This window comes from Hippoglossus hippoglossus, chromosome 5 (assembly GCF_009819705.1).
Source record: "Hippoglossus hippoglossus isolate fHipHip1 chromosome 5, fHipHip1.pri, whole genome shotgun sequence".
Lineage (NCBI taxonomy): Eukaryota > Metazoa > Chordata > Actinopteri > Pleuronectiformes > Pleuronectidae > Hippoglossus > Hippoglossus hippoglossus.
The window spans coordinates 16,019,689-16,046,044 of NC_047155.1; the positions used below are offsets into that span (position 1 = coordinate 16,019,689).

Consider the following 26,356-nt stretch of genomic DNA (forward strand, 5'->3'; position numbering starts at 1 on the left):
ATCCAAAGTGACAGGCTATTGTGAATACCAGGTTCAAAGTAAATGTACTTTATAAAATAGACTCTCAAATGTAAAAATACTCCTTGACTCCTACCCGGTCATGGACAAAAGTACTTGCATCCTTTTGTAGTGTAAAAAGTATCATGATCTATCGGTACTTTAAGTATCAATAGAACAAATACCATTGCAATGCAAGTCTATAACATTAAAACCAGCACTTCAGAAAGTAGACAAAACCGCAGAAACGTCATTGAAGTACAAGTACTTCAGAATTTTACTTTTAAGTAGGTGAAAGTACTTTAGCAACTTGTACCAAAGAGGTTGTTTTCCTCTGTGGCTTTTTTGTCTGATCGGTTGTTTGTCTGTTAGTTGCAAAACAAAATAACAACAACACTTTCATTATATAAGTGTGAATGTCCTCAGTTGACTTTATTTGACCTTCCACGTTAGCTTCGTCTGATTACAGATGTTGAGCCATGTTGTAGTAAAGAGACTCTTCATGAGGTGAGAAGGTGGAGACCAAGACAGGAGGAGGGAGATTTGTGAATGAGCTGCTGATGAAGCACAGTGATGTGCATGGACTGCATTGGTGCCCCCCTTTGACCTGATATCACAATTATATATTTCTTCTCCTTTTATATTAGAATATACTTATTTATTCCAGTAATGATATCAGAGTTTTATGACTCTTTTAAACCTCTGTCTCATCTGAAGCAGCAGCAGCGTCCTCTGCTTGTTGTAAAGAGAAGTGAAAAAGCTCACAGCACCTTGTATTTCCAGGCGCTCTCACAGTCTCACAAATAACGTTCTTATACATGTTGATCGTCATCAATGACAACATTTGTTTGTTTATAACCATGGGATGTGAGCTTATTTATAAATTTCATGGAAACAATGCCTTATTTACAAATTTGTAACCATTACTTGCAATGAACCATAAAACATTGCTTTGCTTTCTTTTCTGTATACAACATTTGACATGATGGATGCATGTTTTGTCCAAGTTGTCATTTTCTGACATTGCGATTGTGTCAAATATATCTTTTAAACCGTGTTTTTTAGAGTTGTTTGGTGCGTTCACGGGAATTTTCTAGTGGGGAAGTAATTTTTCAGATTATTCTAACACCAGGTGAATGCAGCATCCCTAAGTGATGTCACACAGCTCAAACCTTTTTCATCGTGGTGTTTTTCTTGGCTCTTGTTGAGTTGAGTGGTGATGGACGAGGGACTAAAGCTGCCAGAGCCTCCACTTATAAACCAAAACACATATAGTTAAATTGTGTCATGAGCCACTTAGATCATATAATTGGCTCCATTCATTAGTTCGATGAAGGGAGCCCCCCCTGCTACTGAAGAATAATGCATTCACTTGACAAATAAATTCTATTGTTTGTTTTTAGTGAATCTTAATGTGGTTTCATGCGCTGTTGGGCCTTGGTGGAGGAATGGGCTCTACTGGTTGACATTCAAGTTTGTTTGTTTGTTTTCATCTGCATTTGTTTGTTTATTTATTTATTTAGTTAGCAGCATTACACTGAAAACTTAGTGAACGGGTTAACACAATGTGGAAGGATGTGGTGTAGGTCAGGGAAGAACAGCCTAAATTTAGGTGCTGATCTACTTTCTATAACATTGTGAGATAGAGTGTTTTCAACATATTCACTGGTTTGCCAGGGAATAATGCATAGATCTTGATGGAAAAAATCCGGCATATTGATGGGATATCTATCGGTGTGTGCAATTAGTTGTGGATCCAAACAAATACTCCAAGTCTTGTGTTGAGTTAAACATGTTTCATTCTTTTTTCAGCTGATCGAGACAAATCCTGCATTTTTCCATTCAAGTTACTGTTGTTAATATGTAAGCAGAACTTAAATGTAGCAGTTGAGCAGATTTCACTCTGAAAGGACTTAAAGTATAAAGTAGCCAAAAATAGAGTAGAAATACTAAAGAATAAACAACTCAATGGTGTACCTATATTGTAGTACTTGAGTAAATGGTAAATACCTGTAATCTGGGAAAACAAGCAATAACCATGTGTGTCAGGGAAAAGGTAACACAAACTCAGAGCAGCTTATATTAACTGCATCAAGTTTGTATCAGGCTTGAACAGGTTCAGACAGAACAAATTATAGTTACAGGCCACAAGGTTTACGACACCCTAGGCAGGATCAGACTGAATGTAAGACATACTTCACCAAAGTTATATAACATAAGGGTTGCAGATTTCAATTGACTGAATACCCTTCCTCCCCTGTCCAAACACGTAGAAGACGTGTAGAAGAAGTGTGAAGACGTGGCAGTGCAACAAGATGGACTCTGTGGAAGATAACCCACTCCTGATAAAGATAGGCCCATTCTAAGGTAAGAATGTTTCAGGTGATTATACACTAAGGAAATCATAATTATGAAGATTAGAATCAATTTCTGAAAATGTTCCCCCCACTAAAAGCTACTCACTGGACCTTAAACAATTAGGTCTACAATATATTATAATTGTTGATGGTGGGGCAAACTTTAGGAGCCAAACAAACGTTACTATGGAGCACACTAGTGGAAATAAATTACCATACCGTAAATCCTGTCACCGGCCTATGAACGTCTAGGGGTGTAATACAACGACTTGCACACATCAGCGCTGTCTTCAGTTATCAGGTTTGATTTAAAGGTTCATTGTGTAGAATTTATCTAGTGGTGAAGTTTCATGTTGCAGCTGAATACCCCTCACCTCAACCTCCCCTTCCAAAGAGTACCTGTGGTAGCCTTCAGTTGTAATAACAACTCAAAAGGTGTTTAGTTTGTCCAGGTTGGACGACTGTTAAAAAAAAACATGGCGGCATTCCAAAAATCAACAAAACCAAGCACTAAACGGTAAATCTTAAAAAAAGTAATTAAAGTTTTTCTGTTTTTCTGTGACCTCCCAGCCAATAACCCAGCTCCCTCAGCAGGACCTGAGAAAGTGTTATGACGAGACAGAAGAGGGAGAGCAGTAGAGGCAGCTTGGAGAGTTTTTCCAGATACACAAGTGAATGGAAAAAGACTTACATCATCAAAATGAAATGCAAAAAAACAGGTTTGGATTGAGTGACAGTGAGGGCACATACTAAGGAAAATGTGTCTTTAATAATAGATGTGATAATTATTCATATCAATCGGGTATCTAGTGTCTATTGTGCCGACTATCAATTAATTGTCAATTAATTATTTCACCCCTTATTACGAAATGTCTGTTACTCTCTAAGTATGATGCCTTTAATAATCCCAATTTAACATCTGCTCTTAAAGTTGTTTGTGTCTGGCTAAATGTTATTTGGCCCTTTCAAATCATATTAAAATATAGAACAAGATGGTGAATATCCCGTGCAAGTTTGAAGGTCTTTCGCACTAGTCCCCAGCAGACATCAGGGATCACCAGAGGATGTTAGGGACGTATCATCAGTTGCGCACCTTGGTATCATCTGGTGTCTCGGCCTTTTAGTCACAAGACACCCTCTGCTTAGGCAGGCCCACCACAGGCTGATCACACGTATGTGTCCCTACCATCTTGGGGCCCGGTGGGTGTCTCTCCTACAGATCCAGAGCCATTGGCTGCAGCGTTCTGGATTCCCTGGTGTTTCTTTTATGGGCTGGCACAGGGCTTGTCTGCCGATTCCCAGCTCTTTGAGCAACCCGATGGTGGATGTTGCAACAAAGCCCCTACAACCAACCTCCACGGGGGAAAATATCCTATTAAAGGAAAATTGTTTTAATAAAAGGGGGATGATCACTTAACTGTTTAAGGCTGTGGTTGCACCTTCGCAAGTCTTTGGGAACATGAAATGGTTAATGGGAAAAGAAACAGAAAAAGTTATTGATTTTCTATGACTTTTATGAATTAAGTATTCTCTGAAGGCCTAATGACACAATCTGAGACGGAAAAATCTGCTGAATTCTTATTATTTTCTGAATAATTCAATTATTGTTCAAGTTAATGGATTGTTGAACAATAACAACAGTTAAATGTTTTTTTTAACCCACTCCCACAGATTCAGTATCTAATAAATTTGACAAAGACAATCAAGAAAAACGACTTTGCTTGTAAAAAATTACGAAATAAAAGAACAGAAATAACTGATACATGAGACTGTTTCACGATGATGACCTTTTTACTGGTCCTCATTTAGTCTGGGGCTCAAATTAACCTTTATTAATAGAGTGTGTTTGTGTGTGCGTGTGTGTGTGTGTGAGAGTGAGTGGGAGAGACGTGTGCATGCATGTGTGCGTGTGTGTTTGAATCTTACATGACCCAGGCTAATTTGTGAAAGTCCAGAGACAACATTGAAGAGAGTCGTACTCCTTGAACTGGTATTCCTCATGCTGGGTGTTTGTGTTTGCTCACGAGACTGTGTGTGCATACCGGAGTACCCGTGTTTGTGTGGTGCATCCGTCCGCGCTGACGGAGAGAAGCCTATTGATTATTTTAATCCTCCTATTTGTGAGTCTGTGATCCTCTCGGCTCGGCCTTCCACAGGGAGATTGCTAATGGGGCTGAACGCTTCCCTCCTCAGCCCTCTCTCCCTGTCCAATTAACTTAACGCTGGAATCTGAGAGGAGGGTGCACTGGGACTCATGGAGTGGGGGGGGGGGGGGGGGGGGGGGGGGGGGGGGGGCAGTGGTGGGGAGTGCTGGGATACAATCCCACCGACCCCACCCCCTCCCAAGTCCAGCATTTTAAAAAAACGCTCTTTTGCACCACATTCAGCAAGGACCTCCTCATCCAGAATAGCATCACCTCTCACCTTTATTTAAAGATCCAGCTCCTTGTTTTTATTCCATTGAGGTGAGAAATCCCTTCAGCCAGTGTTTCATTTTCATACTGACACTTGGCAGAGGGTAGAAAAAGCGTCAGGTGCAGAAACAAGTCCTATTGTAGGAACAGTACCTTCACACAGGTCGCTGTAACGGCTTCCTCTCAAATATGTTTCAGTTCGTTATTAGTCCAAAGAAGTTTGGGTTCAAATCTCCTGGAGCTGAATTTAGACAAATCCTGAAACAGTGTGACTGTGTTCACAAAATCTCAATTCATTGGTTGATGTAATTTAGATTAGGCACATGCCCCACTTCTGTAAAGATACATTTTAAATGTATCCAACATACTTAAATTTGTGGAAAGTACCATGAGTCCACATCAGTGCAGGGCTCTACTTCTCAACCCAAATCTACTGCAGCTAATAAGCCCCACTTCTAATAATCCAAACTGTTTATGAACAAATACCTGCAAAACATTTAGTGACAATCAATATTATCATGCTCTCCCCTAAACAAAGATGAATATGGTAAATATCATAACTGCTTAACTGCTTAGCATTTAGTTCAGTGTGCGCCTGGGCAGTGAGTGCAGTAGCTTCACAGAGCAGATTAACTCTGACTGATATATTATCAATACTCTATTTTTAGAAGATGTTTCAATTCAGTTTATTTTTTTTATTATATTAATTTTTACTCTAGCTCTCAGTTTGTCTTTAATACACATAGAGAAACCAGAAATCTGACTTTCTGACTAATTTCACTTTGTGTATCTGTCAGGATAATTTTATCGATGCCACATTTTAGGAGAATTGGTTCAAGTTGCTTCTCTCCTTTCTCTTTCTTGGGTCTGTTGTGTCTGTTGTGTGTAGGATGACAGCTTTCACTTTAATTCCACTCATGTCATTTAATGTCATTCAAATCTATGAGGCTACTTTCACTTTTAGCTTTTGGTGACATTGTCAGAAATGTGTCAATAAATCTATTTTTATTTTTTAGTGAGGTCATTGTTAAAGGTACATCCACAAGGGGTGGTATAATAAACAAACATAATATAGTTCCTTTTTAACATGACCTCCATTTGACATAATTGCTGATAAAACACAGAGATCTTTGCAACCAAGAAACACCCTGAAGCGAAAACGTCTCTCACAACAGATCCAAACACCTTCTGAGTCCTTGATTTTATTGTAATGTACAATTAGAGAGGACAAAATGAATAAAGAATAAAGAAACTGCTGGGGAGTTTTTTTTACAGCAAAAATAATCCTGGCTTTTCTTTTTTATTATGGTTCGTGGTCTTCGAGGCCAGAGAAAAATCTATGCTGATTTCATACATAACAAATACACACAACTCCGCTTGCAAAGTACAGTGACAACAATGAGTCCACACCCACACTCATGAACAAAGGTAACAGCTCCAGAAAACACACACAGTAGGGATGCAGCATGGCACAGGGGTTATGTAAAGCCACTCAGCAGGTATGTCTGTGTATACTACACAATGCGTCAGGGTGTTTTTTAGTTTTTTTAAATCACAGCACAAGTCGATCAGAAAGTTCACATCCAAGTCTCACCGGGGTACAGTCATGCTATCAGGCCTCAGGGCTGGATCTGTGTCACTGTCACACAGATGAACCAGTACGATACTGGGCCGAAAAGAAGCTCTCTTCTTCTAAAGCTACAATAGGTGTGTTCAAATTAGATTGACATACATCCCATTTAAATATAATGGAATAAAAGAAAAAAGAATAGAATTGTTAAATATAATATTTTGGCTACATCAATATACATTTAATTTTTTTTACAATTTTCCTTGATACAAATTTGGAATTACACAGTGAAATGCTTCTGAAGTTCCTTCCCACCATACAGAGTGAACCTTGACCTCCATTTAGGTTTTTTTATTTTTATTTATAGCAGTGAGTTTTACCTCCAGTTACATACAAAGATTCACAGTCTGTGTCCACAATTAGCATCTGCATTTTCATTATGTGAGTTGACAATAATTGCATGGAATGTCAGTGTCCACTTGGAATCCTGTCTCATGCATAAAAAATCAAAATCAAATAGAAAGTGTAAGGCACAGAAAATCTATATGTATGGCAGTAAAACATTAACATCTTCATGTGGGTACATTCACCATGAAATTAGATAAAGTAGTTTGACATTTTGGGAAGTATGACTCATCATTTTCTTGCAGAGTCAGATGATAAGATTGAAATCACTCTCATGTCTGTAAATATGAAGCTGGAACCAGCAGCCGGCTAGGTTAGCTTAGCATAAAGACCAAAAACAGGGGGAAACGGCTAGCCTGGCTCTGTCAGTAGGTAGCAAAACCACAATTATTGTGCAAATGAGGTATAAATGCTCACTAGTGAGTTTTAAAGTTTCTGTAGGGCAGATTATAACAGAGCCAGGTTTCCCTTAGGCCATAACTTTCCAAAACTGTCAATCCGACAATCACGTTTACTTTATCTCATGATTAGCAAACAGTTCAGAACCTTCTCTCTGTAGTTCTCTTTTTTCATTCACACACTACAACACTACGAATGCCATCTAGAGACGATCTGACAATGTGTGTTGTTAACCCAATGTTAAAAAATAGATATCCTCACTCTCTATAGCCCCTTTCCCACTGGGTAATGTCTGCAATGAGAATGGATACAACTAACATTGACACCTGGGTCAAATGACACAGGTTTTAATCCGCTCCAGCTCAGATTGGCAGTGATGGAGACATGACACCCGGGTGAAGATGCACATTTTGTCGAGGCACAGGTTGTTTTTTTTTGTGCAACATTTGAACTCGCATTGAAGTGTTGGGGCACCGGCGGGAAAATAGCCACAAAGGTTTTTTCACTTATTGATTCTGACATTTTGGGATCAACATGCAACTGCGAATTCATTTTTCTTCTTCATATAGTGTATTATGCAACACTGGCAGGACAGCGAGTAGAGAGAGCTTCTTAGTTTCCAGTGCGTTGGTGGTGTTGAAAATGACTCACTGGGAGAGAAAAAAACCAGAGAGGCAGACTCCTTCTGATATCTTCGGATATCAATTACCAGATGCAGAGACTTCAGCTTCTATTGGACTGGCTTTTATCGCAGAAACCAGCATGCAACATTACAACATGACCAAGGTGGAGATATGTAGGTATACCGACATTTTAAAAACTTGTGTATGCTCTTATACGTCTTTTTGATCCTCCCTCCACTGTGGCTGTCAACATGATCAGACAACACGTCTTATCCAAGATATGCTAAATGAGAGTGGTAGCAATCTTCTCATCCAACCGGGCACATTTCCCACTAGTCAAATGTTATTTTAACCCATCTTTATTTAAGTCATATTCATCATACTGCCCACTATGGATGCCAGTATGGATTGACTGAACAGGTGAGGCTAGAGAAGAAGCCTCAGCTCATTAGCGTGACATAATGAGGCGCTGTCATAAGCTTCGGCTCAGGGAAAATCTCAAAGCTAAACCTCAATATCGATATACTGTGTGTGTTAAGGGACTGTTACCGACAACTCGACACCCACTCCCTCAACAGGAGTCAGACACTGTGCGAGTCAAACTGAGAGCAACGTGACGCTTTTAAGAGCAAACGCACACACACACACACACACATACGCTCGCACACGGGGCATGAACACAGACATACAGCACACTGATATGATCGTGGTGTTGGCTGTGTTATCGGCTGCGATCAATATATTCATGACTTTTCTCGTTCGGTGACAACGGCCATATTGAAAATCCATCTCCCAGTGAAGGTGAGAGGCTGCAGCCAAATACACACACTTCGATTTACAGTCTACATTCAGAGATCATCTCAGTCGATTTTCAGACCGGTGGCTGAAACAGCCATCTTGGGTCAGTTTAAAAACTGATAGGAGAAGTTCAGTAGGTGTGTGTTTTCATGCCTGTGTGTGTGTGTGTTTGTGTGTGTACCAGCAAAATTGTGCATGTGAAACAGATGTTAAAGTTAAATGTATTTTAGCCATGCTTACACATACTGTACATGGCACAGGTTACACAAGCGTGTGTATCAGAGGTAAATGTTAAGTGGTAGTATATACAATAATATATTCATTTTTACACAAATTCTCTTCAAACTCTTGTTATTAACTGTGATCATGTTATTTCATGTTTCGTGTAGTGAAGAGCGTTTGAAACGACAGATGACATAATGGAAGCTTGGTGCGTTAGATGGAGAGGAGACTTTTTGCTTGATTACAGAAGAGAGAGTATATAAACATGAGTATACTGTCAGTCGGGGTAGATGAGGAAGCCAGAGAAGGTGCTGTATTTGTTGGTGTTTCCCCCGTGAACTTTGCCACCGTCCAGCTGCACACACACTTCGTCCCCCACATCCAGGTGCAGGATGACACTGTTGGCGGCGTAGTCGTAGTTCTGATCGGCATCTTGAGCGATCGCACTGGCCCTCACCTGAGACACAGACAAGAGAGATGTTTATGGGCAGCAAAGATGGAAAGAAACATTTAAGTCTTGGTAACATTTTACTGTCTGTATTTAGAAAGTGCTTTTCCAGTCCACTCAAAGCATTTTACAGTACAGTTTTTGCGATTCATCCGTTCACACACACATTCATCCAGTGCATCTATGTGCAGCACTTTCTCTATCGCACATCGCACACACACACTGCTGGCACGGCTGTCAGAGGCAATTTGCGGTTCGGTATCTTGCCCGAAGGACATTTCGGGACGTGGAAGACTGGGATTGAACCTTTGACCTTCTGGTTAGTAGAGCCTGAGACACAGCCGTGGAAAGGGAAATCCTGGCTGTCATGTGTTTTTTGCCAGAGGTTTGTGGCTTGTGTTGAAGTTGCGGAGGCACTGTGGCGTTTAGTATTAAACAGGCATCTTAACCCCAAAAGCCAACGGTCTGACGACTTCATACCACATAAGACAAGGAATTGATCCGGCCTACAGACCGAGAGAAACTCTTCTTCGGCAGAGCAGAGTTTGATCGGAAAATGTAACTCTTCACTAATAAATGTTGAATTATTATTCTACGCGTTGCAGGTTTTTGGACTTTCGTAGCAAAGTTAGAGCTTCTGCATATTTTACAAAAATGAGAGGCCTAGAAGGAGGTTGAGGTTGGTGAGAGGAGAAATAACAGACAGTGGTGGTGAGTTGTCCTCCAACATGGCTGCAACTCAAACTGAGCACCTGCCACTCACTGCAGGTTTGTCTCGGCAAATATGGCACCTTCTTGTTCATTTTGTCGCAATCATCTTTTAACTTATTTCTCCTTCCGATTTAAGGTCATACAGGCATTTATCATTTTCGTCTTGATGAATGAAATTCACTTTATGCATCAGTTTGAGCTCTGACATCAACAAATCGCTGCTTGACCGACATTAACCGACATTATTTGCATGATTTTATTGAGTTCATTTGTTTTTATCCTGTTTAAAACTTGTAAAGCACATTGTAACTTTGTTTTCAAAAGTGTTATACAAATAAAGTTTTTTATTATCATTATTATTACGTGCCTGGATGTTCATATGTCTGTGGATGAAGCTCCTCTGGGTAGTGACCGAGGCTGTTTGAGCCCAATCGAGATCAGACAGGCAACATCTTCAGCCTCTTTTAAAACACTTCTTAAAACATTATTTTACGGCAAAGCTTCTTTGAATGTCTAATAGGTTTAGACACTGTAATTTCAATTTATATTACCGTGTGATTTAATTTTATTCCCTTCTGCTTTATGATCTCTTTGTTTAAGAATCATATGTATGTGTGCCTCTTTAAAACTTTCTTCCCACAAATCTCTTTTCATTGGTCGTCCAGAGACCCAAAACTCTAATCATCACCTGAAGCGGAGACATGTTTCACGAAAGTCAACTAAATGTTCTCCTGGGGTTAAAGCTGCAAATACAGCAGAAATATGGACATCCATGTTCCATGTGAAGAAGAATGTAATCCATTGTTGTTTAATCCAAAATATGTTCAAACTGATCAATCAGAATAATCCTAATAAAAGTGAATATGTGATGTTTATACATATAGACTGATGATTTTAATAAGATTTATCTTTTTCATCTAGTCCCAACCTTCAACGCACAACCAGTTGGTCCACTTTATCTGGATGTAACCGGTGCTATTTCACTTCCTGTTTGATTCTGTGATCTTGGTGTAATGTCATCAGTGCAGATGCCTTCCTGTCCACTGGGCAGATGGATGAGATGTGCAGTGACCTTTGGCCTTAAGCCTCCATCAGAGAGCACAACCTTTCTGAGTCACTATCAATTTTTTCAGAGGATTGTTGCCCTCACACCTGATCCACCTGTTGCAAAGGAAAAAAAAGAGTCTAGGGATTACAGGGGTGTTATCAGGGAGGACATCAGTTCATTTGTCCAGCAGTAACAAGAAATACGATCAATGTAAGTTAACATTAGCTGCTGATATTTGTTGTTGCAACTGAACTGCTACTCCTGGTCATCAACATCAGTAGGTGCTCATATAGTCTCCGACAAATATTTTATGTATTAAGTTAATAATGTATTAAGTTTTTATTGTTTTTGGATATTATTTCACTGGTATTGAGTTTTGCAAACTGGTATAAGTGGTCCATGTTTTCTGGACTGATCTTGTAATCTGGGCTGTCGGTAACACACGTGTTACAGTCACTCGAACACAGTCTAATTAATTATCACAGACACGGCAGAACAGTTAACACCCATCCCCACATGTTAACCATCAGTGTCACCATAAATTGTCCCTCAATGTATATATAACAGTTATAGTTAATAAAGAAACAATGTATACATATATACTAAACTTAATTCAAAGATATTACACAACTGAATATGCAACAGTGATTAGTACAAATATAATACTAATAAGTAAAAACAAGTACTTCAAAATGTCTTCAGTAACCAAGTTCCCCCTCGTATGAACATTGGATAAAGATATTCATTATAGCAGCTATTCGAAGAAATTACAGTGGGTGAGTTGGTGCACTAATGAGCATCACTTCTATATTTGAGTTTTAAAGAGAACAAGAGTTTCAGCTGAACAGAAACTCTGGGAAACTAAATCAGAATTTAGTTAAACAGAAATGTTTTCACAATAAAATAAATATATATATATTGAATGCCTAATTCAATATATTCACTTTTGGGCCTTGGTAGGTGCTTTCTGAGCACCCTTCTATTTCAATTGTGCACCACCAATTTCAGTATTTTTCCGTGTGTATTTTTCAATGAGTAACCTGGTAACAGTGCAATCAATAGCCCTACAACACAGTAACAATAAGGCCATGACATAATACGGGATTCATAAAACTTGCATTACTGGCTTCCACCGAGCATCTAGCAATTACTGAAATTCACACCCAACAGAGTAGGATGCATAATCTGTTGTGAGGAAAACAGAAATCTGGAGCCTTGCATAATTTAAATTGAGCAATAGATGTTCTGATGAGTCATTCTTCAGCCTTTTATCTGCAAGAGGACAGATTTATGTCAGGAGTAACACACTCTGATTAAACATGATGTTGGGTCTATAATGGTATCACCAGCCATCTAAAAAAGGTTTACTACTGTGCATGTTTATATACCAGAGAAGATCATACCACTGCTGATCCAATAATGACCAGATAGTCCAAGAATAATGCTCTAATGCGTGCAGAAATTAAGAAGAGGTTTCATTAGGACAAGACCACCCAGCACATATAGGCTACTATATATTTAATACAAGTAGTGGGAGTTATTTTTCTAGATGCACAGACCAGTATCCCAGGGTTTAGGTTCAGTAAACAGCTGATTCAATCGAGAATGGGACATGCTTATTCATTATGTTGTTAGGCAATTCAGTTATTTCATCCAATCCCCTTCTAAGCTCTAACTCCTAAATTGTTTTCGCATCCCAGCATGCAAATCTCCTCATAATAAATTGCGCCATCATTGGGTAAGTAACCGACTATTCAAGCAGACGATTCATTTAACACTGGGAAATAAAGTACACAAACACATACATATTAATGAATGCAAATATGATACCCTCACTCCATCCTTGTCTCATGCTCTGGGTCTAACTAAGGATATGGTCCATCATCAACACCAGACATCAAGCCTCCCTGACTCACTTCTTTTATATTTTATCTCTAATACAAATCAAAAATAAGACTAAACCACCAATTTCTCCTCATCCTTCATCCAATAATGAGCTTTTCCTTTCTATTCCTTTTTTTTTTGTTGCATATTTCAATTATCAATTTGACTATTTTTCTCTGTACGAGCATTTCCTCCATTTAGAAAAGGTGAACTTCTTTATTCCCCCTTCTTGAGACGGAAATGAATCGATACATTTCCTTAGTTTTAATTCATCTCACATCACTCCATTAATTGTTGTCTCCCCCTCCATGCCTCACGCCCCTTCCATCATCCCTCTCCCATTCGCCACCCCATCTCTATTTCTTCATTCTGCGCCCATCTATCCATCTTTTTGTGTCCTCACACCCCAATGAGATGCAGGTCACGCACACGTTTTCTCTCCCCCCACCGTGGCAGTGTTGGCGGGAGCAGCGACTAAGTGTGTCCCTGTCCGGTCTAAATCGGATTGATTAACGGCGTGCTGTTGTGGCAGGTCTCCTGAGAACCAACCCCCCTTTCTCTTTGCCTCCTTTCCCATCCCCTCCTCACAGCATCCCTCGCCCCTCTCTACCTCCAGATGCGTCAGGGCAGGCTATACATGGCTGCAGGCTACGGTAATTGGTAGTCGGACAGCCATGGCAGCTCCCCGCCTAATAGGTCCAACTCCTCAATAACTCCACACAATCACAATAAATGGGGGCACAGGATAGGCTACAGTGGTCAAATGGGCCCATGAAATACTAGTGGGAGGTCAGGATAAGATCCGACACACACACACACACACACACACACACACACACTCCGGCTCATTCTACGTCTCCAGCCGCTCTCTTTCCTTTTTGTTTTTATGAATCTCAAGTGAACACCTGTGAAAAACCACACAGCATATCAGACGTTTTATCTTATTCTGTTTTATTTCATACTGTTAGACTGCTTTGCACTGAAGGGACTGAACAGCTCCCCTGAGGAGATCTAATAGGTTTTAGGAAAAATACAACAGCAAAGAGATTCTGACATCTTGTACATCCAACATCTGTCTACATGGTTGAGCGCCATGATTCCCCTGACAATATTTTCAGAGTTAAAAGCTGACAGGCTGCTCTAACTTGCTATGAGTGCACTATAGGATTAGCTACAATAAAAATACTGACTAATACCTCTCTATACTGTGTATATGTGCATGGACAACAATATTACAATAGCTCATTACGCTGCTGAGTTCCATCTACCTCAATCGCCCACAATTATGGGTCATAATAAATGTTGCAGCCCTGTTATTTACACCATTTCATTGAAATGGCATTTCAAACATGAACATTAGCTAATTAAATTTGCCAGCTAAAAGGACACAGTTTTATTTATGGCTCTTATGGTTGACTTCCTCATGAGATACATAGGTTTACTTATTGTCAATTGAGACAGCGTAGAGACGCTGACATTTACTGTGTTATGTTTAATTCATGTTCGCATTCTCCTCCTATATATATATATATATATATATATATATATATACATATAGAGTTGACAGGTTTTCTAATTTATACATTTTATTCTGAGATTTTTAAGAGTGAGCTCTCAGTCGTTAACATGAGATATAATCATGAATTAAATGTCATCTGAGGCATCTGCAATAAAACCAAAATCAAGAGGAGACATGCGCAGAATTTACAGACTAAATCTTGAGTTTTACCTATTTCTTCATAGATATTTTATGAAATTCACTACGTTTGCCTGACAGATGTATACATTTTATTAAATACAATGCTTCTACCTCAACCAGCTACAACAGTCAATGACTTCTTCCACACAGATGCATTACTATTAATAATTGAACAATGTATCATATAGTGATATATCAGTCACAAGAGTTATTTTACAGCAACATGAATTTTTTTCTCTTATCTTTTTAGCAAATTTACGAAATAAATGTATAAATAATATATATTTGATCATAATAATGTACTAGAAAGCTGAACAAAAGTCATTGTTTTACTCAAGTATTTTACTTCAGTCACCTTTTGCTACGTGTCCTTTAAATGATGTTATTGTATGTATTAGTTCTATTTCTACTCTACATTTCAAAGGGAAATAATGCATTTTATGTTGCACATTGATCTAACACATTTGTAAAAATTGTTCTGCCCTTATTGACAACAGCTCAGGCAAAAATGTTTCCTTTGCATTCTGGCATTTGCATTAATCATCTTATTCAATCCAGAGTAGTTTTACTATGATGCTTTAATTATATACTCCTTGTAAAATCAGACAAGTTGATCTTATATTTAAAAAAATAGGTAACGTAAATGTAATTATTGCTTTCAAGGTATTTACTTAGTCCATACAACACAAATACAGCAGGGCCATTCTCTCTGTTTGTGCTGGTGTGTGCTTTCACAGACACTTTACATATATGGCATTAATTTAAGGTTCGGAAAACTTCCTCCACTGCTATGAAATATATAATTTATTGGTCCCAGCAGAGGTGGTCACGTTGCACGTTGGGACACTGAAACCAGCATGGAGGAATCCACAGGTTTGGCTGTCAGTAACAATTACAGGGAAACCTTGTTTTCTTAAAGTGGGCAGGAGGCACTGGGGCTTTGGGAGTGAAAACAAGAGGGAAAGGCAAATCAGGATTATTGTCAACAGTGGCGGAGATTGATAGCGACAAGGGAGTGAATTTCTGTCTGTTGGCCCAGTGCTGTTCCAACTTGATCTGCTGCTGTAGGGTAGAAGGGAGACCCACGGGACAATAGAGAAGATTACACTGCCTCCACTTCTTATTAGTGGGGTAACATTTAATGGGGGTAGACAGAAAGGAAGGAAGGACAGAAAGTGGGGAAAGTGGCAGAATAGAAATAATTATAACGGTGTTCAATTTCAACATTTTCAGCTGTGTGCCTCTAATTTAAGTGCTGAAATACTGTGTTTGAAACGAAGTTCACAAAGGATCTCCATTATTATTATGTATATCAACCCAGCGCTCATGATGTTTATGTCCGAGAGAAAACTGATGGAAGCTAGGGTGTGAAGTAAGGAGCTAAAAAGGATGTGTAGTGAAAAAAGGGTGTGAAAGCAGAAATTTGGATGAGGACACGCATTGGGGCGAGCAGCTGCACGCACTTTAACAGTCTAGGCACAGGATTTGAGCAAAGGAGGCCAAAGTTGAGAGGGGCTTTGAGTGATGGGGAGGGCGTCGTGTTGGATAACAAACTGATCAAGCATGCCTATTTCAAAGCAGGGGGGAGGAGTATGAGGTTGGGGAGGTGGGCCGTCCGTGCGGCGTGCTGTTTTTTCAGTATTGTTTTGTTTCACAGCGGTGCCTTGATCTTGTGGTAATAAAACTGACAGGATTCATTCACTGTGATGTACAGACCTCTCAGAGCGGAGCGAGGCAATTGAGACAGGGTCTCTTAAACTTACCTGAGGGACCTCTGAAGGGTGAACAGGGAGGGGAGGGAGAGGAAGGGCAACTGAAATGGCCTTTTTTTGTGAAAGCGGCGGTGTTTTCTCTGCCTCAATCCATGCGTACCATGGAGGTCTCCTATTTCTTTTCGCAGGTCGACAAGTAACCCTCCTCGTGCACCCCTGACTCACGCAGTAATTGGCATACTAAATGCTAATGTTTTGCCATGACACTCAAGACCCAGGTGTAAAGATGTTGATTAGAAGTCTCTAATTGGCTCCACACTGAAACCTTTGAGGGGAGAGGAGGTGGCTTAATTGGATATAAATGGCTTCTATAGACAGTAGCTACCTGCAGAGCATCAGCTACAGCTAAGCTTCAGTTCTGAGGGTAAATTATACTATTCCTCTAATGCCATACTGTTGTGCGTCTCATAATAAATCTGGGATTTTTTTACAAGGGTGCGTGCACATGCACCTGTTGTGTATGCACAGTATGCAATGACACAAGCAGCAACACACAAGGGAAACTAACGATCTCACACTCATCATTAATCATGTAGACTGTAAATATAAAAATGTGTCACAGGTTAGAGGATAAGGATCTTATTCTGATACATCTACTATTAAAGTTTCCAATAAACCAAGGTACATTTTAGCCTCACTTATGTTAGTTCAGCCACCATCGAACACTGTGAAACACTGCTGTTTAGAACAGAGGCAAAGTCCTGCTTCCTTGATGAGGAGAAATAATGATATAATGGGAAGGCAAAAGCAAGGCAGGATAAAGGCATGACAAAACACCGTAACAACCACACAAAACCCTTTAGTCTGTAGAATATAATGGCTGAGGCCATTATAACGGAAACATATAGTCAAATAATGGCTGTGTGTATTTTCGGGGAGAAAAAGGCAGGAAGAAAAAAACAAGGGTAAGCTGCAGGGTATAGAAGAGCATTCTTTCTATTTGCTTTACATGAAATGCTGCCTGAAAGGACGAGCTTTTATCCTTTATCACAAAATGTTCCCCATTATAATGTTAGGTCCTTGTGTCTGACACTAAAGCAATGCAAAGCACACAAATTTACAATCTTGAACAAGAACTATTCAACCAATACGCATGACTCTTGGAGGGAGACATGGTACGAAAGTGCCATAATAAAATACAGTTGAAACTGTTTCACATGAGGCCAACATTGACACTTTGCCTGACACACTAATTAGCAGCTTACACCTTTCACAGTATCACACCTTCCAACTGGAGCTGAGCCTTCTCTTTCTGCTAACGGTCCACGCTTGTCATCTTGTCGTATGTGGAATATTTAATTATCTAACTAGCTCATATATATATTTTTTTTTTATGCTAACGTGGTTACATGAAAAACAATGATTTGTAGAGTTTTTATGATAAACAATATGAAAATGATTCTTCTTTGATGTTTGCTCTTTACAAGCCAGACTTTATTTAATTCCTTTTTCTCATCTTCAGTCATATATTAAACAATACATTATCATAAAAAAAAACATATATACCTTTATCAAATCCTTCACTTCTGTTTTTCTAACCTGTGCACCATTAAGTCCACACATTCATTGTCCCCCTTTAATTCCTCTTTCCTCCTAACCTTTACACCTTACATTGTTAAGACTGAGCCACATGTCAGAGACTTTTGTTCGGTTTTAACAAGGCACCACTTTGTCCACCAGTCTTATTCTCCAGTAGGTCAAATCCAACCTGATGCCAGGGCCACTTAATGAGGTTACCGGGTGTCAATAGATGAGATGTTGAAATGCTACTACGGCACTGATCATCAAAACCAGTGTGTTTTTGTGTGTGTGTGTGTGTGTGTGTGTGTGTGTGTGTGTGTGTGTGTGTGTGCGCACGACATACCGTCCAACTGACCAACCCAGATTCACCCATATTGGACCAGCTTTAAATATTCATACACCCACTCCATGCTCATCACTGTAAAGGGCAAAGTACATATTGGTAGTGAATTATATATCCATTGAAAAGGTCATCTACCTCGACACCAATCTTTTGATGAGTTATGGGACACTTTGAATGAAGAGGTTTGCTTGATTCAGCTCTGCAAACTTGATGTAAGCTTGCACATCCGTGTTTTGTTAGCGCAAAGTTGAGACAACCGGCACCTGAGAAGTCTGATTCGTTTCAGATGTGACATACTGTCTGCTCAGCTCCGCCCTTCAATGAGGACAGAGGATGTTACTTTTTTACTCATCCTCCTCTATCTCCTCTGTGAATATCCATCCATCCATCTCTCCCTCTCTCTGTCTCTCTCTGTCAGCCCACTTGTCTGTGTCCTGCCTGTCTCTGCAGTGATCTCTCCCCAGGATGTGTCTTATTCTCAGCTCTCTTTGACAAGACATTGATCAACACCACGCATATCAGTCTGACAATACTTGTACACACACGCACGCACGCACGCACACACACACACACACACACACACACACACACACACACACACACACACACACACACACACACACACACACACACATGCTGCAAAACACACCATAGTCAGATATAACAGACTTTAAAGGACCAGATTGACATTATAATACATTATTTACAATAATCTATAAATACATATTTCCATGACACTTGTGGTCGCCAATAGAGAGCAGCCTATAAGCTTAACTTAATAGTTTAGCTCAAACCTCCACCTAAAATGGTACATTATTGTCTAGGTGGTGGATTTTGTGACCTTGGGACAGAGTCAAGTTAGCTGTTTCCCTTTGCTACCAGTCTTTATGCTAAGCTAGGCTAACAGCTGCTGGGTCCAGTTAAATGTTTTCTGTATAGACTGCGTGTAAAGATGGGTGACATCTCAGCTCCCCAAAAGTGAGGCCAAAGTGTCTTGATCGCCACCTGGTGGCTGGCTGCACTCTAATTCATAAACCCCGCCTCCTCCATGATAATGAAATAGACGTGGACCAAACTAAAATATAAAAGTACACGTCAAATACATTTTCCTTGAATATGGTTCTGTCATTGTAAATTGTTTTTATCATGTTCAAGTTTTTTTCCCAGTAAAGTTTGATTTTAAGTAGCTATGCTGTAAAAACTGGGTGAAACTTTATGATTGACAGCTGAGACTGACTCGTAATTGGTCGAGTGCATGTGTCCATGGGACTTTGCAACCGTGGCTCCATCCCAGGTCGCTACATTACAGACTCTGGTTCCAAATGCGCAAGATGGCAGCATTTGTGTCCAGGATATTTTAGCTTAATTTCTACAGACGGGACAGTGGCATCAATCTTTTCATTTAACTTTTGGCAAGAAAGTAAATAAGCATATTTATTGTAAGACTGTTGCTTAAATAAGTGTTCTTACGTGTTATCCAATTCTCACAGTGGAATAATGTGGAAAACACAGAAAAACACAGAATGACTATTAAGAAATATTGTTATGGTAATGACAATAATAAAGGTGTAATTTGCTGTTGAATGTCTTTACTCTCTGAAGATTGACAAACTTTTTCAATATTATCCTTAAGGTTTTTCTAATTGACCTAGCCAGTTCATTCTGCTCCCAGAGCACTATTCACAGAAAAAAACCCGCAGTGCATTGAAACTGAGGGGTAAAGATCAGCACTGAATTGGGTTAAATAATTTAGTTGATGGAAAAGATAATTAATGGGGAGTCAATAGACAGTGTGGACGGTAAAAGTATAAAGTCTGTCTGTGCGTGCGTGAGTGTGGGTGCGTGTGTGTGTGTGAAGAAGGGGCACAGGTGGGGGGGAGAAGATCTCATCTAAAAGCTATGAAAAATTTAACAGCAGGAGTAGACAGGAATGACAATGTCTGTGAAGGCACGCAACAAACCAAGTCCCCCAATTATATCTGACATTTAACTGTCTGTCCTCTTTACTCTGCACTTTATGCACATCCTGCCAAGTCAATGAATTGAGGAATAACTATGTTTATGGACTTTATCAGTCACATAAAAGATCTACTGTGTTATTATGTTTGTATTTGGAGCATAGCAGGCGTCAAAAAGCAGGTTCCAGTTCATATCTTATCTTATCACATTTGATAAGATAAGTAAAGACATTCAGAGGATTTTCCTTGTTTCCTCATGAACTGCATTACGAATCTATGTACTTTGATGCAGATTTTATCAGTATTTGATTGATCGCACAGCCTTGGTAGAGATGTGCTTTCAAGATTTATTATTTTAATAAAATATTAATTTTCTCAGTCATTTTTCAAGCCAAAATGCCAAATTTACAGTTTCCAGCCTCTCATATGCAAGGTTTTTCGGCTCGTTTTGGACTATTGGCCACTAAAACAAGCAATTACAAGTTGTCACCATGGATGTAACCTGATGAGAGTCTTTTCATTATTTTTCTTATAGTTAACAAACTAAAAGGTTAAGCAATGCATCTACCAGAATAACTGATTAATCAAACAGTCATTAGTTAAAGCCCTATTTCGTCATCTGAATCTGGATCAAAATCTGAACATAATACACATTGTCATAGACAATATTGATACAACTCATACAAGCGTGGTAATGAAATATGCCAGAAGTTTTTTATACATGTTGTAGTTCATAAAAAATAGTTTTATACATGTTGTAGTTCATAAAAAATAGCAAAAAATGCTAAGACAGTAAATTGATCTGCACCAAATATTTCCTGGCCCAAAATCTTACGGAGTCGACAGTTTTTGAGATATCCAACTTTATCAAACAAATGCTGGTGTTCCCTGGCGACATTTCTAATGATGCACTATGGTGCTATGTTGTTGCTGGTGACATCTTTGCATTGTTGCATTGCAGTTAGACTGCATATAATGATGGACAACATGCCTGCCTCCCAAAAGGTAGGGCCAAAAAGGTCTGCCCTCTAATGGCTGGCTACAATATAGATCATAAGCCTCCTCCATGTTAGTAAATTGGACATGGGACCAACTAAAAGGTCAAAGAACACTTTAAATATATTAATTTCCAAGATGGTTTCATCATTGTATCTAGTTTAGGTGGTTCCAGTAAGTTTGATTTAAATTATTGATTTAATGCTATAGAAACGGGATGAAACATCATGATTGACAGCGGAGACTGACTTGCAATTGGTGGAGTGTGTGCCTCAGCAGGACCTCAATATCGAGGCTTCACACCACGATCACTACTGCGTAGACTCTGGCTCCAAAAAACATCGAAAGCGCAAAATGCCAGCTTCATTGGACACAAAGAGAGGTGAGTGAATGTATGAATGCGTCGTCCATCTTTATATACAGACTTTGGGTGAGAAAGGCAACAAGGCCTCAAGTGACTCCTACTGGCTGGCCAAGATATAGCATAACCTTCATCCAAAAAACACAGCAAGGGCACGCTATGGTTACCTGATGGTTAAGACTCATGTATCTCAACATTAAAGGTGCTGTTTAATATCTGCACTGTCACATAAAGACAAAATCCCCAAAAAGAAATAGAATACATATTACGCACACTGGGTAACAAACTAAAACTGGGATTTTTAGCAAAGAATTTGTCATAATCAGCTACTTCTCTTCCATATCCTTACTGTATTAAAAGTCTTTTTAGGATGGAGCTTCAGCAAAGCGTATTAGTGCAGCAGCCCAGCAGGGTGATGGTCTGCTCAGCAGCATATTGCTGTCAGTTCATGTACCGTGTAAATTATGTACAGACAAACCACCATTGTTCCATCAAGCACTCGGTTCAGTTTGACTTGGCTTGTAACAATGCAAAGCATGTTATTCCCCCTTCTTCCCAAGTAATCCCCAGGATATCACTCTTCTATCCTGCAGCACACATGTCAGAATCACAGTTCCTCAACAGAGTGAGGGCTTAGTACCTCAAGCTTGTCATACTTCTCCAGATGGTAGTGTTCAAGGCTATTTCCAAGGCATTTACACTTGTTTATTTATTAGTGTTAAAGTCAGAGTTCCTTAGAGGACAGTAGCCAGCTGCTGCATTTTAGCTTTGTTCCACGGAGACTTGGAGGATTGTTATCCTCTTGATCGCTTGGCTGTCAATCTCTCCCTCTCACTCCCGCTCCCTTTGTTTACAAGTTGTACAATTAATTACAGTGTTGGTTTTCAATGTAAAACACTTCTTAGTCCTTAGTTGTTTCTAATTTCATCGTCTTTGTTTATTTGTGGTGATAGTTCTCCAAACGAAAGTTAAGATACAGTAACTTCAGCCTTATTCCAATTAAACAACCTTTTATTTCCAGGGCCATTCCAAGTCTTCAACCTCATTATCATGTACCTTGTGCATAGAGAATGCAGCAGAACTTAACATACAAAGTCTCCAAAGTATGTTTTATCATGTTTGTTGGCTTTTCTAAGGCTAATCTATATTGTCTGTCTAAAGTTAGTCTGGAAACTGAATCTATTAGCATCCTCAGGTGAGTCTAGCCTTCCTTCCTTTATGGCAGATTTCCATCCACCATGAGACTTGCTGAGCCAATCACAACCATTTATCTAAAATGGGACGGGCTTTATACGATGACTGACAGAGAAGCACTGCAGAAGGATTTCCATTAACAACCAAGATGGCTGTTGCTGTTATCAAAACAGTACTTAACGAACTGGATAATATATTTTTGCTAAAAGAAGAAAAAACAACTGTAGGTTAAGTGCTTCCAGACATTTTTCTGTTTTGTTCTGTTTTTGTTTTGTTTGTGTTGTCGATACAACAACTATGTGGACCAAGCCAAGCATATTATTATGGATGTATTCCCATGCTACAGATGTGACTACAGATAAATAGGAAGAGAGTAGTAGCACCATTAAAATAAAATATGTCCATGCTAGTAAGTGGTCTGCTGAACCTGGATATAAAGTAACCGCTAATAAGGGATGAGATAAGAATTAAATCAAACACGCCTGTAACAATACAGTGATTTGATTGGCCATCATCATGCCTGGAATTCTATTGGTTAGGGGGATTTTGACAAGGTCTTTTTACAGAAATCCAACAGCAACAGCTAATCAAAATTTGACATAATCAGCATTAGTAAATTATTAATATTTCTTAAATCTAACATATTATCACAGTCTTTCCTACTACAAAAGATCTTAATAATTTTATTTAATTCAGATGACTACCTGTTATCCAGTGTGTGTTATGTTGTACTGAGTCAAATTATTGAATTGCTGCTGTCACTGTATCCACAGTAGGTGACACAGATACTGGATCAAAGTCTGTACGTAAACCGTACTCAAGAGTCTCACATCGTTGTTGGTTAATAGTTGCAGAAGTTAAGAGAGACACTTAAGACCCACCATCACACCCACACTCACCTGTCCGTTCTTCTTCAGGTCAGCCCACATGCTCGTACCATCACCACCTCTCATCAGGACATGATACGTGAAGTAGTAGATACCTGGCAGAGGGCAGGTGAACTTGCCAGTGCTTGGCTCATAGTAGTTCCCTACATTGGTCACCACGTCATCAAACTTTAGTATCTCACTCCCTTCGTGTTGTTTTCGGAGGCCTGCGTAGAAGGCTATTTTGGGGCTGTAGAATGAGGGGCCATAGCCACCGGGCCCGGGCCCTGGTGGACCAGGTGGGCCAGGCTTGCCGGGCTCTCCAGGGGGCCCCTTAGGACCTGAAGGGCCAGGAAGTCCAGGGCTCCCTCTGAACCCTTGTTTTCCCCTGCGGTTTGAGAAGTCTGGGGGCTGAGGGGAGACGGCTGTCAGCTCTCCCTGTGGGGGGGTGAAAGTGTCACACACCATCCTGCAGCTCCCGAGCATCTCGTATTGCGTGACCCCTCCTCCGGACCCTCCCCCTTTGGTTGTGTGGACCAAAAGGGGAATGGCCACCAGCAGGACCAGGACCATGGCCACGCCGACTCCAGCCCCGATGACACGTTTCTTGCGGCTGAGCCGGGAGGCGGCCAGCGTAAGAAAATCCTCCTCCCCCTTAGCTGGAATGGTTGTGCCGGCCAGGCTGACCTCTGGGTAGAAAGTAACTTGTGTGAAAGTTGAGGGCAGAGAAAAGAAAAAGGGGGCTACTCTAGGATTGGGGCAGGCAAGTCTCAGACAGACGCAGGAACAAAATCAACAGTCTGAGGAAAAATGACAAATTCAATTTTCCATTTCTTGATGTTCAGGGCATCTATTTGTATTTTTTTAATCTTTAAACTTATTTGTCAAACATAAGCATCGCGATTGAAATGTTAAGGTTTTGGCAGATTTTTTTCTTTCCAGCTCTGTGATTGTGGAAGCTCCAGTGAAAAGCTTACAGTTGCTCAGGCAGGGAGCTGTCAGGTGGGGTCTACAGTATTCCCACTGGAGTTCATCTCACCCACCACATACGAGTAAGGGTGCTTTACTTGTCTGTCCAGGAACGAGACGAGGAGAACGGGGGAAACTGCTAAATCCCTGCTTTGTCTTTCTTCCTCCCTGTTTCTGTTGATGGGCTCACGGCTCTCTGTACATCCGGCGTTTAGGAAGAGCCAGTATTTTATTTTAGCTCAGCCGTCTACTCCTCCATTCAGAGTAAAGATTTGTTACAGGTCATAAAAAGGGGCAAATTCTGAAGAAAGGGTCAGGCCAAATTGCACTGAATTTAGGAAACTCTTGTTTTAAAGGCAGCTTGGATGAGGCAGAACACATTTTATTGGAGCATCACCGTAAATCATCCAGTTTCTTGCAATCTGCATTGAAAAAGACAAAAGCACACATAAATTTCAATAATCAGTCATGGACAAACAAACCCAAATCGCTTTGCTCTAACCCATATTAAATTTAAATTTAAAACGTAGAAGAAATTAAATATATAAAGGCATTCAATTTGTAATTAATGCATATTTAGATTTGTTTTTGCAATTTAAAATACTGGGGGAAAATGTGGCAGACAACAGAGAGATTTTTCAAATTTACTTTTTAATTATACTTATTATTATTCATGAAGGTAACAAAATGGGAAACCTAAAAATACAATAATCAAAAGAACTGCTGGATGTTGATATTATTATAGGCCAAAATTCAATATGCTTAGTTTTAAATCAAAAATAATACATTTGAATTAAACAGAAGGACATGAAGTGATTCTCTTCCAAATAAATTACATTTTAAACACTCAACCAGATTTAATCAGAGCAAGGAATAAAGATATCACAAGCGAACTTTTAAAGAAAACCGTGCAAAAACACATCAACTTACCAATATTTCTCTTACTTTTCTTTTCCTCCTTTCTACCCCAGTGCTCAGGCTCTTTTCATGCCGCGGGTTCAGAAGGAGACGCTGCAGGAAAACTGCTCCAACACCGGGATGAAATTCTCCACAGTCGGAACCGGACGCGGCGGAACAAGTCGCACTGATATTTCAACTTGTCGTCCAGGACTCCTGCGTGGTGGTCGGACAGGACTCTCCAAAAATCCCCCGGAGCGGTCCGAGCACACACGGAGGGTTCTTCTTCTTCTTTCTTTTTTTAGAAAAACAAGTGATCGCCTATTATTCAAAGTGTCGTGATGCTCCTTCAGGTGAAATCACATATTCCGATGATTGACTTTCACAGACTTAAACATCCCGCAGAGGAGCGACTTTAGTCGGAGAGCAACAGTTCACTCACTTGTTGTAATTTCCATCTCCTCTCTCTCCTCAGTATCTGCCTACTACTGCTGCTCCCCCCGCCCTCCACACACACACACACACACACACACACACACACACACACACACACACACACACACACACGCACACACTTGTCTCTGTATAGCTGTTAGGACACAATGCATTCCCTAACCTTAACCATCACAACTAAATGCCTAACCATAACCTTAAAACCGACTCTTAACCCTCAAGCAGCCTTTTGAATTTGTGAGGACCAGCAAAAAAATAACCTCACAAGGTCAAAATGCCCTCACAATAATGGTATTGAACCCAGATTGGCCCTCATAACTAGATATATACACCCACACACACACACACAAACAATGTAACCATCATAACTAAATGCCTGACCCCAAACCTCAACGTAAACCTACTTCTATTAATACAATGCGTTGGCACTGATCTGCAAATTCAAACACGT

General features: G+C 39.9%; 1 protein-coding gene across 1 annotated transcript; it reads right to left on the reverse strand.

The window, feature by feature from the left end:
• Positions 1-6,692: 6,692 nt before the first annotated feature.
• Positions 6,693-25,927, reverse strand: LOC117761548 (complement C1q-like protein 4). The gene is made up of 3 exons (XM_034585544.1): positions 25,486-25,927; positions 23,620-24,977; positions 6,693-9,242 (listed from the first exon to the last, which is right to left on the reverse strand). Exons 2-3 carry the CDS (start codon positions 24,157-24,159, stop codon positions 9,063-9,065), a joined length of 720 nt encoding a protein of 239 aa, XP_034441435.1. The 5' UTR covers positions 24,160-24,977; positions 25,486-25,927; the 3' UTR covers positions 6,693-9,062.
• Between the last annotated feature and the right edge of the window lie 429 nt (positions 25,928-26,356).

Excerpts from the sequence above, each read along its gene's own strand:
- LOC117761548 (XM_034585544.1), bottom strand. The coding sequence starts at position 24,159 with ATGGTCCTGGTCCTGCTGGTGGCCATTCCCCTTTTGGTCCACACAACC. Across the intron at positions 9,243-23,619 it reads ACCTGAAGAAGAACGGACAG|GTGAGGGCCAGTGCGATCGC; the intron begins GTGAGTGTGGGT and ends TCTGTGTCTCAG.